The 16,438-nt window shown below is 44.9% G+C and overlaps 1 protein-coding gene across 2 annotated transcripts in view; it reads right to left on the minus strand.

Annotated features, from left to right (window-relative positions):
* Positions 1–16,438, minus strand: part of TLN2 (talin 2) — a 393,238-nt gene that overhangs the window by 78,535 nt on the left and 298,265 nt on the right. For both annotated transcript variants that reach the window (XM_064267460.1, XM_064267461.1), the window contains 5 exons: positions 14,691–14,831; positions 14,067–14,248; positions 12,073–12,205; positions 9,349–9,450; positions 5,401–5,571 (listed from right to left, as the gene is read on the minus strand). In XM_064267460.1, the coding sequence (XP_064123530.1) occupies positions 5,401–5,571; positions 9,349–9,450; positions 12,073–12,205; positions 14,067–14,248; positions 14,691–14,831 (729 nt within the window). The remainder of the gene's footprint in view (positions 1–5,400; positions 5,572–9,348; positions 9,451–12,072; positions 12,206–14,066; positions 14,249–14,690; positions 14,832–16,438) is intronic.

A 16,438-nucleotide genomic window follows, 5' to 3' on the forward strand; every position in this document is an offset into this window, starting at 1 on the left:
CCTGTTAGGGACTAAATTAAAAAAAAAAAATTATGCCCCCCCAAAATGAGTGTCAACTTGGCCAGGCCATGATTCTCAGTATTATATGGATGCCCTCCATTTTCTGATTTGATGTAATTATCCTTGTCGTCGTCATTAGGTGCCGCTGAATTGGTTCCGACTCATAGCGACCATACGTACTACAGAACGAAACACCGCGGGTCTTGCGCCATCCTCACAATCACTGTTATGCTTGAGCCCACTGCTGCAGCCACTATGTCAGTCCACCTTGTTGAGGGTCTTCCTCTTTTTGGATGACCCTCTACCAAGTATGACATCCTTCTCCAAGAACTGATCTCTCCTGATAACAGGTCCAAAGTATGTGGGACATAATCTGGCCATCCTTGCTAATGAGCATTCTGTAATTATCCTATGTGTTGTAAATCTTAACCTCTATGATGTTAACGGGAAACTCTGGTGGGGTAGTGGTTAAGTGCTATGGCTGCTAACCAAGAGGTCGGCAGTTTGAATCTGCCAGGCACTCCTTGGAAACTCTATGGGGCAGTTTTACTCTGTCCTATAGGGTTGCTATGAGTCGGAATCAACTCGATGGCAGTGGGGGAGTCGGGGGATGATGTTAATGAAGCAGGATTAGAGGTAGTGATGTTAATGAGACAGGATGCAATCAACAGGATTAGGTTATATCTTGAGCCAATCTATTTTGAGATATAAAAGAGAGCAGAGAGGAGACGGATCTCATATCATCAAGAAAGAAGTGCCTGGAGTGCACGCATCCTTTGGACCTGAGGTCCCTGCACTGAGAAGCTCTTAGACCAGGGGAAGATTGACGACAAGGACCTTCTTCCAGAACCGACAGAGAGAGAAAGGTTTCCCTGAGAGCTGACACCCTGAATTCGGACTTCTAGTTTCCTAAACTGAGAGGGAATAAACTTCTGTTTGTTAAAGCCATCCACTTGTGGTATTTCTGTTACAGCAGCACTAGACGACTGAAAGGAAAAGCAATCCCTGTATCTATGGATGTAATCCTATTTGGAAATAAAGTTCCCTTTGTTATGTTAATTAGATCATTCTTGAGCCAGGGTGGGTTCTCAATCTAATCACTTCTGAGTTATAAAAGAGCAGATGAGAAACAGAGACATGCACGTGAGGACACACAGATACCATGTCTGTGAGACTGTCTACAAGCCAAGGAACCAAGGACTGCCCAGGACTACCTACAAGAAAGGAATCAACATGGCCAAGACCCTGGTTTGGACTTGCAGCCTCTAGAACTGTGAGAGAAGAAATTTGTTCTTTAAAGCCCCTACTTGTATTTCTGTTACAGCAGCACTAGGAGACTGAGATGTTTCCTAACAAGTTACTGTAACCTGGGCAGTTTCAAACAACAGAAATTTATTCGCTCACAGTTCTGGAGGTCAGAAGTCTGAAATCAGGGTGTCAGCTGGTCCATGTTCCCTCTGATGCCTCTAAAGGGGAACCCTTCCTACAGCTTCTGGTGGCCCCAAGTGTCACCTGGCTTGTGGCAGCATCAGTCCAATCTCTGCCTCCACCTTCATGTGGCCATCTTCCCTGTGAGTCTGTGTCCCTTCTCCCTTCTTATAAGGACATCAGTCATAGTGGGTTAATGGCCCACCCACTCCAGTATGACCTCATGTTAACTTAGCTAATTACACCCATAACGATCCTGTTTCCAAATAAGGTCACATTCTGAGGTTCCAGGAAGAACGTGAATTTTAGTGGGACACTACCTATCCCAGTACAGGCACATTATCTCATTTAATCTCTTCAACTATTCTAGGCAGGTATTCATTATGAACCCCGTTGTTTAGATGAGGAAACAAAGGAAGTAATTTGCTAGCAAAAGGCAGGATTGGAGTTTGAATCCAATTATGTCTGACCCCAAAGCTTGTGCTATTTTTCACCCAATCAAAGCCACTGACAATTATTTAGTAACCACATTTTAACTCCATTTCCTCTGCAAGGGACGTAGAATGCCTATCACCTAGCAAGCATCTAGTAAACATTGCTCAAAGAATAACATCCAATTTGATTAGGTCTGGACATCACACCCTTAGGAAAGGCCTGTAAGCAAATTTCTAATGTCCCAGGCATCAATGTGACAAGTCTGTCAGGATGGCGGACACTGCAGGCTGAATGAGGTAGGAGTGAGAGGAGAGAAGGCCTCTCTTGCCTTCACTCATCACATGTTTTAGTTCATCACCCAGAGCACCTGGACATTTACTGAAAACTATGTCATGCTGGTTTTCAGCTGGCATTTGCAAGCACATCTTTATAAAACTTAGAGTGCCAACTACCTAAGCTCCAACAAAGAGGCCCCTTGGGATAAAAGAACATTCCACAAGGAGTTCTGAGCTTGCAGTCTAGGCAGAGAATTCCTACTTAGAATCATTCTGCTGGGACTGCAACTCTCACAGGATGGGACAGAGGCCTGCAGAGGTAAGAAAAAACAACTCAGAACTGGGTCAGAGGATGCGTTCTGGCTCCACCAGTTTGGGGAGGGTACAAAGGTGGCTGGCCTCAGGGCTTTGAACCGGTTTGAACTGGCTCAGTCATGGCCAATGAAGTGAAACTGGAACAAATCTGATTTTCAAAATTTGGGTACACTGGGCCAATAACTAGAACGGGAAGAATTACAGGCTGAAGCTGTAGAATAGGAGACTGGGAAAAGGCACAGCGAGCCCTTTCAGGAGCCCGATGCTTGAGACTGGATTATGGGCAGAACTGTGGAGAGGGTCACATATTCAAAGCGGTGCTGTCAGACACCATCTTCGAGCAGGGCACCAGTGTTTCTGATTCTGCTCAAAATCCGATGGGCAAGAGATTTGGTTGCTATGCAACACTTACGCTGCCCTTGTTTTCTAAGAAGGAGATTAGGTTTCTAGCAGGGCTTCAACCCGTAATTTTTCCTGTTCTGGTTCACCCAAATTTTAAAAATTTGGGTTGGTTCTGGTGTTGTTTCCTTCGCCATGACTGAACCAGAAGGAACGTGTTTGAAGCCCTGGCTAGCCTGACTTTGGGGCACTATCACTAATCTATCCAGTCAAAACAGTGCTCTTTGTTCTTCTAGCTCTATCTCATCAATTCAGCAACTAGATTTATTTTTCCCAAAGATTCTGAACAACCTGGGGCAGGGGCCAGCTCTAAATTTATTTAGCATCCCTAGAATCAGGTTCTAGTAACTGCTGGATGTATGAATAAAACAATCGAACATTGAAAGTGCAAGTCCAAATGAGGCTGCTACCAGGACGATGTTTCTAAACTAGATCGTGTCATTCCTCTGCTTAAAGACCGTCCATGGCTTCCCACTGCTTACCATACAGACCAAACTCCGTAGGGTGGGAGAGCAGACCTGTCACCATAGAGTCCCAGTCTATTCACTCTCCCAGCTCCCTGTACCTCTCTACATATTCCAGACACATCAGATGGCTTGTTATTTTCTGAAGATGTCACAATCTTTTTATAATCCTATCTATGCCACACAGAAGCAGCAGTCAGGAAATCAAACTATGTTCTGCATTGGGAAAATCTGTTGCAAAAGACCTCTTTAAAGTGTTAAAAAGCAAAGATGTCACTTTAATGACTAAGGTATGTCAGATTCAAGCCATGGTGTTTTCAACTGCCTCATATGCATGTGAAAGCTGGACAATGAACAAGGAAGACCAAAAGAGAATGGATGCCTTCGAATTACAGTGTCGGCGAAGAGTACTGAATATACCGTGCACTGCCAGAAGAATGAACAAATCTGTCTTGGAAGAAGTACAGCCAGAATGCTCCTTAGAAGTGAGGATGGCGAGACTTTGTCTCATGCATTTTGGACACGTTACCAGAAGTCCCTGGAGAATGACATCACGCTTGGTAAAGTAGATGGTCAGTGAAAGAGAGGAAGATTCTCAACGAGAGGGACTGACACAGTGGCTACGACAATGGGCTCAAACATAGCACCTGTGGCTTTTCTTGACCCTTCTCCAGCCTTGGCTTGGGACAAGGTCCACTTTTGTTCCCATAGTGTTTTCTGGTTAAGAGCACTGACTGAATCCTGACTCCACGTCCACTTGAGATCGTGGATAACTTAAGCACTCTCAGTCTAGTTTCCACATCTGCAAACTGGGAAGTTACCTATCTCATAGAATTTTTTTGAGAATTAAATAACGTAAAGATATAGGAAACAGAGAGTCAGCACTCAGTAACTGTCAGCTATAAGATCACATCACCACTCATCTGTCAGTTTGTCATACTGTGGTGGCTTGTGTGTTGGTGTGACATTGGAAGCTATATACCAGTTTTTCAAATACCAGCAGGGTCACTCACGGTAGGCAGGTTTCAGAGAATCTTCCGGACTCAGAGAGACTAGGAAGAAAGGCCTGGCAATCTATGTCTGAAATTAGCCAATGGAAACCTCATGGATCACAACAGAACACTGTCTGAGACAGTGTGGGAAGATGAGCCCAAATACACCAACGATCGTAAAGAGGGAGCACGACTGGGCAATGTTTTGTTTTGTTACACATAAGGTCGCTTTGAGTCGAAGCTGACATGAGGGCAACTAACAACAAGAAACCCTTGTTTTATGCTTCTGACTCAATCCAGAGTCTTCTCTGCTATACCATGCTACTAATTTGAAGGCATGAGAGATGTAACATAAGCTAATGATAATACATATACATATACAGAATGCTACAGCTTGCAAATGAGTGTCATATACAGATCTTCACAGTCTGTACTCTCTCAAGTCAGTATGCTTAGGTGAGGCTCTATTAAGATTAGACTCATGAAGCGGTGCGGGCTGCTGGGATGCGCAAATAGTAGGGGGAGCCTCCAACCTCCTCGCCAGGTACCAGAGCACTCACGAAACAAGGTCTACTATGGTTTCCCAAGGAAAGCAATTGCTCTGACACAAATGTCGCCCCCGAGAGAAAATGACATGCTGTCACCAGGCTAGAGAAATATTCCACTTGCAAAGTTGAAGTGTGATTTTCATATTAACCTACTGTCCCCACAGCAACAAAACCAAATGCCACAGGTGAACTTTAGTGCCTGGGATGAAAATGACATTCACTTGTCCAAGCCAGGTTTCAACACTCAGCAGGTGCCCAGCAGGTATTACAGCTTCTATTCCTGTAATAATCACACAATACGATTTTCCTCCTCAAGGACACTTGCCCACACTTCTGTCAGAAAAAAAAGAACTTATAAATGAGCTTTGATTATGTACATTTCTGGCTCTTCTCCTAATGATCTCCTAATGACCACCTGATAATGGGAAATCAAATGCCACCAAGCGAGAACTGAAGGTATTTTTCCTGGAGCAATACTGTGTAGCAGGAATGTGTGATGGCTTCTTAGAGGTTTTAAGTGAATCCCCAACACCCTGACCTGTACCTTGGGGTTCCCACCACCTTCTTTGGCTGCATACAACATCTGCAGGGCAGACTCTGCAAGCGTCTTGGTCTGGTCCAGCACTGTCATCTGCTGCTGATGGTCAAGGATCTTGGAGGCCACACCAACTGCAGCCAAGACCAAGGGTTCAAAGTAGCTCGCCAGCTGTGTGACCTTTCAAGAGAAAAAAAAATCCACGGATGCAACCTGTAAGTACATGGGTCTCCTTCAGGGTCACCAATGGCTGGGAGGGGGTGGGAAAGGGGATGAATGACTCACAGAGCACAAATCTATTAAATTTACTTTTGAAAGTCCTTGCTGACTTATGAACTCTTGCTTGGTTTTTACTTCCTTTGGGGAGGTATACACCTCACCTATGATGATGGTGAAAAACCCAGGGGCAGATTAACCAGTAAGCAAGGTACGCATGGGCTTACACTGAGCAAGGTACACACAGGCTTAATTGTGTTTAATTACTAATCTGTACTGATTTTTTTTTTTTTTTACTGAGCAATTTCACATGGGTTTCACCACGTCTTTGATGACAAACAGATCAAACTGTGTGCTACAGATTAGTAAGTAAGCACAAGTAAGCCTAAGCATACCTTGCTTATTGGGTAATCCATCCCTGGTAGAAGTGCTAAGAAACTCACTCTGAGATTCAGAGTTACGTGTGAGCACTGAATTCAATTGTACAAACTGTCGGTTTTGCAAATCAAATGCATTTTAAAGAACCAAAGTGGAGTGCCTTAGAAACTCAGAAGGAAGGGGGAGCAGGATAAGAATGGGGGGCAGGGGAGCTGAGAAAAGATGCCTGAGATCTAACGCACCCTCAAAAGCTTCTGGGAAGCCAATCCCATTGCCTTCTGCCCCACGGAGAATGAGCATTTCAACCAAGCAAAAATGATATCAGTTTTGATGTTCTGCCCATGATCAGCTCAACCTGGGGGGGGCTGAAGGAGTGGGGAGTTAGGCTCTGCCCCCTGGGGCGGGGGGAGCAGAACATCCACATATATTCTTTGGAATTCTTCTGCATGGGAGATTTGTATTTTCTCTCTATTTAGTCATTTGGTCATTTATTTATATCGGTATGAACTAATTGATAATTATTTTATACTTTGGGTTATAATCCAATACTACTTTATTTTATTGCCCCAGTTGGACAAAGGCAGATGAAGTGATGTGATTTTCCCTTTTGTCTGTATCTACGAAGCACTGATGGTTCAATGAGGGCAACCTTCCATGAGGGAGACCTGAGTTCAATTCCCGGGCAACGCACCTCACGTACAGCCACCACCCATCTGTCAGTGGAGGCTTGCATGTTGCTGTGATGCTGAACAGGTTTCAGCAGACCCTCCAGACTAAGAGAGACTAGGAAGAAAGGCCTGGTGATCTACTTCCAAAAATCAGCTAATGAAAACTATGGATTCTCAACAATCTAATCTGTAGCTGATCATGGTGATGGCGCAGGACGAGGCAGTGCTTCGTTCTGCTGGGCATGGGGTCGCCATGAGTCGAGGGCTGACTCGAGGGCAGCTAACGACAACAACAGGGAGCACAGCAAGAGCCCTACAACCTTCTGTTCTGGAAAGATGTGACAGAACAGGAAACACCCTCACCTGGGTCGATGCAAAATAAGACAGAATTTGGAGTATCTGATACATGACGTTGATTCCCTGGATCTAGGGTGTCAGCGGAGGATCTGCATTTCTCATCCCTCCCAAGTGGTGTCCTAGCTGCCGAGCCAGGACAGCCCTAGATGCTGTAATAGGACATTTAAAACAATGTGCCAGTAACTCTCAGGCAATGACTCCTCTTGAAACGCGGTCTCATAGACTTCCTTTGTCCAAAACTCCTAGAAGGTGAGAGACTTACTTAGCCAAAGTGTCAAGAGTAAATTTATAACTCAGTGACACAAACATATTAATTTTCTTTTGATGCTACCCACTAACCCAGGAATTAATCTTCCAACGGTATCTGTGGAGACAAAGATATTGCCCTCTGAAGGAGTCTAGAAATGCTTCCTTATGAAATTCCTACTGAAATTAAAAGTAACTGCTGAAACGTCTGGTTTCTCTAACTTGGTTTCCTTGTCCTCTAATTTAGTTTCTTAGTGCTGCTGTAACAGAAATACTCATGGCTTTAATGAACAAAAGTTTATCTTCTCACAGTGTAGGAGGCTAGAAGTCTGCATGAATTCAGGGCTCTAGGGGACCATCCTTGTCTCGGATTCTCTAGCATTCTACTTGGCCTCCCTCGGGTCCCTGGTGATCCACACTTGGCATCTATCTTTACCGGTTTGTGCTTGTTGGCTTCTGTGCCTATTATATCTCAAAAGTGATTAGATGTAAGACACACCCTATGCTGATATGGCCTCATCAACATGACAAAGAAGGCCCTATTTCCAACGAGGATTACACAGGTATTATATAAAAAAAAAACATTGCCATCAAGTCCATTCCAACTCATAGCTACCCTATAGGACGAAGTAGACCTGCCCCATAGGGTACCCAAGGAGCGGCTGGTGGATTCCAACTGCCGACCTTTTGGTTACAGCAGCTGAGCTCTTAACCACATATGGGGGTTAGGATTCCAACACATAATTCTGAGGAACGCAATTCAGTTCCTAACACTGGATGATAGACGGCTGAGCAAGGGCCCCAGCTTGCCAGCCTGCAGAGTCCTATCCTCCAGACCAGTCTCCAAACCCTCTTCACACAGGTGGACAAGCCCTTTTCTCATTATGAAGGAACTCCGCTGAAAAATGGCATTTGCCACACTCAAGGAGGCAGAGAGGCACTGGTCATTTTAGATCTCACAAACCTCACCTCAGAACCAGCAGAAAGCTTAGCAGACCCTGATGGTATTCTGTAATTTAAAAGAGCAATATTGATTTTTTTAAAATCGATACCTGCAGAAAAGATTTTGGCTGCTGGATTTCTTGATCTGCACCTTGAAACAGACAGCTGCACTGACGAATGCTAGGAAACCCTGAAGGTTGTTAACAATCCAACTTCTGACCTCTCCCTGATGAGGCACCGGCCACAGGTCAAGCCAACTCTCCTCAAAGGATTTGCAAAATGAACATCACACAGTCAAAACATTGTCTGACACTTAAGAAAGGTAGGTGTTAATTCTCAGTGATGGCTCCTCTGGAGGGGCCTTGGAGGAAGAAGGCTTTGCTCATCCAGAAGGGACGTCTGCAAGGATTCCCTTCTTCACGTGTAAGAACATAGTAGGGGCAAACACAAAATTGCTGACTCCTGGCGACCCCATGCACAATGGAATGAGATGCTGCCCTGTCTTATGCCATCCCCATCAACAATTCTGCAGCTCAAACAATTGTGACCCATAGAGTTTTTATTGCCTGTTTTTTTGGAAGTAGATCACCAGGCCTTTCTTCCCAGTCTGTCTCAGTCTGGAAGTTCTGCCGAAACCTGTTCAGCATCACAGGAACGTTCAAGCCTCCACTGACAGATGGGTGGTGGCTGTAGATGAGGTGCACTGGCTGGGAACAGAACCTGGGTCTCCCAGATGAAAGGCAAGAATTCGACCACCAAACCACCACTGTCCTCTTAAATGAAAAATAACTCATTGCTGTCAAGTTGATTCCCACTTAATGACCCTATAGGAGAGGAGAACCTCTCCATAGGGTTTCCAAGGCTGTACATCTTTGCGGAAACAGACAGTCACGTCGTTTCGCCGCAAAGCGGCTGGTGGGTTTGAATCATCCGCCTTTTAGTTAGCAGCCAAGCGCTTTAGCCACTGTATCGCCAGAGCTTCTTCAAATTCAAAATAAACTCAATGGAGTAGATTTTTCTGCAGCTTAAGCTACCACTGGACCAAGATGCAGCAGCTGGCAGGACAGGTGCTGGGAACAAAGTCAATGCACACCTCTCTCCTCTCCCCTGAGCACAACATGCTCTCAGCAGGGTCCTTGGTGCACGTTACCTTGTGTCCCAGCTGGGCTGCTTCTCCCCGAGCTGCTGTGGTGATGGGGTCGATAAGGTGTCCGATCTCCTGTACCACTGAAGTCAGCTGCTCCTGCAGGGCCTAATAAGGACACAACTGTCAAGTTCATCTCACAAGGAAAAAGGCCCATGTGAAAGGTGAGGGAGCCCCATGAAACGGACATTCAAAATGCCTGTGCTTGTACCATCAAGCTGCTGCTCCACCCTGCCCTCCCCAGTGCTGCCTCAGCTCCCCTGGGCTCCAAAACCCCAGAGTGCTTCCTGTGAGAGACAAGGGGCAGGTCTAAGAAATACTTGCTTGAGCCCTTCCTGATGGTGCCTGATCCTTCTACTGGCTTCTTGATCTCACAACCAGGAGTGACAACTGATGCTATGCATCTTTACTGGTTATTCAGTGTGACTACTGAAAAGTACAGCAGCTGTGGTTTTCCAAGAAGGAAAGACAACTTTGTGCAAATGGAAGACCTAATGGTGGGGGCTGAGGGAACGTCCAGGTTGCCAAGTCCTCCAGAACTAATAAGGTCTGAAGGGGAAATGGGAGTGACATAAAATGAGATCTTCTGTTGAATGCAGGACTACATTCTAAACAGTGCCCTGTGAAATGTCAGTGAGATGCCCCTTGAGCTCAGCCTGGGCTCTAGTTTACTTTATTTGGTGATGTGGTCACAAACATTAAAGATGGCACCCTCAAGGTAGTTCCTCCCAGGTTTGAGAGACAGTTTAATCTCTCTACCTCCCAAAATTGAACTCCTGTTGAAAAGCGATGGGGCAAGATACCCAGAGGATGTGGTGAGTGTGAGGGGTGGGGAATCCAAAGGTGAAGATTATTAAAACATCATATGGATACAGAAAAGTACACATGAGTACACAGCTTGATGAATTATCACAAAATGAATATGCCCCAAAACCAACATTCAGATCAAGAAGCAAAGATGACTGACAAGCAGCAGGATCACATTGGCTGTAGGAATTTCATGGTAGATTCACTGTTAGGTGCAGGATTAAGAGTTCAGAACATTGGATGACCCCTGACACAGTGAAATGAGACTCTGGCCTTTGCTACTTTCCTATAGAACAACGCTATCTACTGACTGGGGGCTGGGAGTTTAGCAAGAGCAGTGGCCTAACGTGCAAACTTAAAACAAGGTCCTAGAAAAAAAAGAAAAGGAGGAAGGGAGTGGGGAGAAACTTCCAAGGATCTTATTTAGTGATAACTTACTCTCTTCACATTCAACTTGTGATTCCGGTCAAGAACACGAGAATATTTCAGCAATGTTGACTTAGTACAGAAGTTTATTAAATTAAACATAGAATAACTAGGAAACACATGCAGTCAAGGGGGGGGGGATTTTCTTCCTAGTGTGGCAATTACATGCTTAAAAGAGAATTTCAACTTATGATGTCAGTGAACTGCAAAGAAAACCATAATGCTATGTAAAAGATGACAGATAAGAAGACTGCACACTGTAGGACTCCGTTTACATAAAGTGGAAAAAAAAAAGAAAGAAACAGGACTGATGTGAGAAGTCATAGACGGTATGCTCTGGGAGGGATGTGAAAGGATGGAGGCACGAGGCAGCTTCTGAGGTGCTGGGCCTCTTTCTTCATCTGGGTGCTGATTTTGGGGCATACTCCTTTTGTGATAATTCATTAGGCTGTACACTTGCACATACTTTTCTAGGTCCATATAATGTTTTATGTATAGGATCATGTCATCTGCAAATACAGTTTTTCTTCTTCTATTCCAATTTGGATATCTTTTCTTTTTCTTGCTGCATTGCTTTGCCTAGGACTTCTAGAATGATACTGAATAGAAGCAGTGGTAGCAGGCATCCTTATATCACTCCTGTGCTCAATGGGAAGGCTCTTAGTCTTTCTCCATTGAGTATATATAATATTGGCAGTTGGTTTTTCATAGATACTATGTTTTAATAAAAAAATCAAACCAAATCTGTTGCTGTTGAGTTGATTCTGACTCATAGTGACCCTATAGGACAGAACAGAACTGCCCCATAGGGTTTCCAAGGAGCAGCTGGTGGATTCAAACTGCCGACCTTTGGTTGGCAGCCGAGCTTTTAATCACTGTGCCACTATTAAAAAAAAACAAAACAAAACCCAAACCCATTGTCGTCACGTCGATTCCAACTCATAGCAACTCTATAGGACAGAGTAGATCCGCCCCATGGGGTTTCCAAGGAGCAGCTGGTGGATTTGAACTGCCAACCTTTTGGTTAGCAGTCAACTCTTAAGCACTGTGCCATCAGGGCTCCATTATAGCAGGTTATGAATAATAATTCTAGCATTCCACAAAGGCTGAGAATGTTTACTACTTTATTTTCTTGGAAACGGGTGAGTGAGGGGAGAAGCCTCCTCTGCTGATGTGTTAAAAGTGAGTATGGTAACCCTGTCTATGGGAACACTCTAATAATCTAGCATTGATAATTTCTCTACATTCCAGCCACACATGAACCCTCTGCTCCCGCCAGTCCATTTGTTCTGTCAGCAAACTCTCGTTCTCTCCACTCGCATTTGCCCAGACCCTCCAGACAGAGAGCTGCCCAGGGTAGTTCTACAGGGGAAGTCTGTCCAGTGAGGAAACTCCAGGATGAAAGCCTTCTGATCGCACTCCCTCAGCCCCCAAAGCCTGATGCTGAGATTCTTCAGCATGTCCAGAGGCTTCTGAGTGGCACAGAGCCCAGCATACCTCCACGGAGATGTCATCCCTTGTGGCCAGGCTCTGACTGACAGCTGCCAGTGAGGCCTGCTCGATGTCCCGGATGCATCGGTTGATGCCATCGATGGAGATGTCGCACTCCCTCTGCCCCGGGGCTTTGTCTCTGGAAGGGACCGCACAAGTCAAACATGGGCTCAAGTCCACAACCTGCCATAGCGTTGGCGGGCCAGGGCCTCTGTCCACTTCCCGCCCACTCGATCACCTTATTTAAGGAGTAAATCCCTGATCCTCGCTTGGCAATGCCTCTCTGCCTAGCCCGTGCCTTTTGTAATTTAACACCCGAGATAAATCTACTTTTCCCTGGAGGAAAGGATACGGTGCTGCCCTCCATTTCAGGCTGGTGCGCCAAGCAACTGCACAATAAAATTGTTTGAGCATGGATTCTCCATTCACTGACTTAAGCACGGACCCCTTGTAATAAAAAGGTCAGCACCATTTTCAGTGCAAACGTATCATGCTCACTGCATTAGACATTATCCATTATCTGGGCTCTCATAGGCATTAAAATATTTAGTAGATTTTTCTTTGCAAGAAAAATCATTAAGAAAGTTAACTGCAGTTCTGGGTTTGAAAAGCAGTTGAGAAACAAAATATAACAAAGGAAAGTGATGCATTCCATGCCCTGGGGAGTTAACTTTGGTCAAACTGAGAAATGTCGTATCTACTCAAGGAATGTTTTTCAGGGTCCTAAGATTATGAAGGAGTCCCTGAGTGGTGCAAACGGTAATGCGCTCAGCTACAAACTGACTGCTTGGCAGTTTAAGTCCACTCAGAGGTGCCTCTGAAGGCCTGTCAACCTACTTCCAAAAACTCAGTCACTGAAAACCACATGGAGTATAGTTCTACTCTGACATACATGCAGTTCCCATGAGCTGGAGCTGACTCCATGGCAACTGGTGTTTAAGATCACCAAAGACTTCAGAGTTACCATGGGGGTTTAGGACATTCTTTTTCTCTTATTTGCAAACGAAAGGTACACAATAAAGGATTAACTTTCCCCAAAGAAGGGTTTGGCCTTGGCCCCAGCTCCTGGGAGGTAACCTCTAACTCTCGGAATATCTTGCCTGCTAAGAGTATTTTTGTTTATTTGCGGGCCTTGGGCCACACCAGTTAGTCTATGCGAACAATGTGATTTATTGTGGGAGCCTTGGGCTGTGCGGTATCTGATAACCTCTGGAGGGGCTGGAGACTGAGGTCAACGAGACATAGTCAACCATGTCTATACGACCAACTCCAAATAACCTGGAAACCAAGGCTCAGGAGAGCTTCCCTGCTTGGCAATACTCTGTGAGCGTCGCCATGTTGCTAGAAGTGTGTGCCACCTGCACGACTCCACTGGGAGAGAACCAGAAGCCCTGTGCCTTGTGTCTCCTGGACCTGGTCCAACATGCCTCCTCCTTTTGCTGATTTTAATCTGTATCTTTTCCCTGTACTAAACAGTAACCATGAGTACAATGGCGTTTCTGAATTCTGTGAGTCTTTCTAGCAAATCATTAAACCTGAGGGTGGCCTTGAGGACCTCTCAAACCTACAAAAGGTAATCCCAAATCTTGCCAAATGATCAGTGGTGCTCTCTAAGTTTCTAGGTATAGACAGTATGGTACCATGATTGGAAGGACTGAGGCTAGAGCGTCAGGCCTGGGTGTAACTTTGGGAATGTTACCTAAATTCTTTCTGCCTGAATTTTCTCATCAATCAAATGGAAGTACTGGCAGTATTTGCTTTAAGAGGTTGTTGTAACAATCAAATAAAATAAGGTAAAATGCTTAGAACAGTATTTGGCATACAGTAAGTACTCAAATTAGCTATTACTATTACAACCAGAGCTACCACTGGTAGCAGAAAGACGAAGAAGATGAGGATAACGACCAGCAACATTATCATCAAGTAAAAAGCCCAGTGTGCTTGTCCACCCCACCTTGTTCAGAGGCAGGCCAGCAGCTATCTCCGCATGGGAAACTGACCTGATGGATGTGATGAGACTCTTGATGGAGTCAGACACGGTGTGGGAATGTCCGGCCAGCACGGACCAGGTGGGTGGGTCTTTGGGGTTGATGGCCAGGGAGCGGGCAGTGCGGATGAGGTATGAGGAGCTTTCCAGCATGGTCTTGGCAGAGACCAGGATCGGTTCCTGTGCCTGGGAGCCCTAGGACCAAACAGCAAAGGGTAAGGCATGCAGACATGAGTGGGTCCTGAGGTCCCATGATTTACCAGGTCACTAGCTCTGTCCTCTGGAAGGAGACACAGAGGGCAGGGACCTGTGGAGGCTGGCTTACACAGGGCCTAGATTGTGGGCACTGAGATCTGTGTTTACTCCTTAAATAGCATTTTGAGCATGACGCATTTCGAGACAGACACATCCCTAATCTATGCAGAGAGGTTGTTCTCAACACAAAGCTAAGATGTTACTTCTCAAGCAATGTGCAGAGATTGAGTTTCATTAACTCTCTGCACATAGCAGCAACAAAAATAACAGTACCCTACATATCGATAGAGAGAGCGCTGGAATTTTAACCATTCTCACTCATTCAGTACCACACAAAACTATCCAAAGACCTCAGGCTTACTCTGTTGCAAAGACTCCCTACCTCAGAGCTGATCTGGGCAGGAACACTGACAAACTCAGGGTTTGATGCGAATGCCGTCAGGTTCTCCACGGCTTCGATCAAGGGCGCGGTGGCAATACGGCATTTGTTACGGTTGTCTTCAGAGAAATCCCCATCCAGGGCCTGATGGGAGAAAACACGGAGATTTCACTCCAACAAAAAGCAAAAATCACTCCTGGGGCACAGCAATCATCTCCCAGTGAAGGCAGAATGCTTAACGAGAATATTGAAAACATGTGCTGACTTCATAAACAATAACATTGGAGAGGACCCTGCCATTAAGCACAGGGGCCCCAGTAAGCAACCATAAGAAATAAAGCTGAACACATGGCCCACAGGATAGCTGACGTCACAGAGAGTAAACACCCCACCTGCACAGGACAGAAACATACAGACTGAAATACCCACCTCTCTTCATTTCCTTTGATCCATTTTGTCAAACCTTGCAGCTGAACCAATGTCTTCCCCACTTTTAAGACTATAACCTTGGGTTTCCTCCTCTTGTGGGTTAAATCGTGTCCCCCAGAGAAAAATGTGGATGGAACTTCAAATCCTTAAAGAATCCAGATTTACTGGACCTTCTGAGGCCGGAGGGGCCCCCAAGACTACAGCCCTGAGTTACTCTTAACACCTTGAATTCAACTACCCCCTAAAGCCAGCTTTAAACTAAGTAGCAGTTTAGCTCCAAGAATAAAGATTGTCACCCTTGAGTATTGCATTCTTTTGAAAAAACTATCTATATAAGAAAAAATGGTCAACGGCTATTTAGAAAGCATAGATGAGAAGGTTGGGGGAGAGAGTTTAAGTCAGTGGGAGTGAAACAACTAGGACAGAATAACAAGAAGGTTGGCACAAGGTGAAAAACGTAATCAATGTCATTGATCATTATATCTAGAAACTGGAATAGGAGCAGGTTTTTCTGTATACATTTTTACCAAAAATAAAATGTTAAAAAAAAAATTGTGTCCCCCAAAAGACATGTTCAAATCCTAATTCTCATTACCTTTGAATGTGACCTTATTTGGAAACTGAGTCTTTGCAGATGTTATCAAGTTAAGGTAAGGTCATACTGATTTAGGGTGGGACCTAACCCCAGGACTAGTGTGCTTATTAGGAAGTGAGGAGACACATAGGGATAAGAGAAGAAGGTCAGTGAAGATGAAGGCAGAGACTGCAGTGAGTGCCTACAAATCAAGGAACACCAAGGATTGCTGGTAACCACCAGAAGCAGGAGTGAGGTATAGAACAGATGCTACCTCAGAGCCTCCAGAAGGAACCAACCCTTTTAACACCTTGATTTCGGATTTCTGGCTTCTAGAGCTGTGAGAAATAAATTTCTGTTGTTTTAAGATATCCAGTCTTTGGTAATTTGTTAAGGAAATTACTGTATACCCCCTTTCTTCATTGTCACTCAGATTAAACCTATTTCCTCCCAAACTATAAAGACATACTGTATAGCACTTTTAAGATGTTAGTTTTCCTGATATCCCTGAATGACTCTGAGAGAGGTAGGGCGTACGTACAGCCATTTGGAAATGAGCACCATGGATTCCAATAAGAAGTAGACTATAACTGTTGTTGTCAGCTCCCATCGAGTTGGCACTGACTCATAATGACCCTATGACAACAGAATGAAACTCTACCTTGTCCTGTATCATCCCCATAATTGGCTGCAGACTGAACCATTGTGATCCATAGGTTTTCATTGGCTTTTTACACCAGGCCTTTCT

The sequence above is a fragment of the Loxodonta africana genome, chromosome 13 (assembly GCF_030014295.1).
Source record: "Loxodonta africana isolate mLoxAfr1 chromosome 13, mLoxAfr1.hap2, whole genome shotgun sequence".
NCBI classification, from domain to species: domain Eukaryota; kingdom Metazoa; phylum Chordata; class Mammalia; order Proboscidea; family Elephantidae; genus Loxodonta; species Loxodonta africana.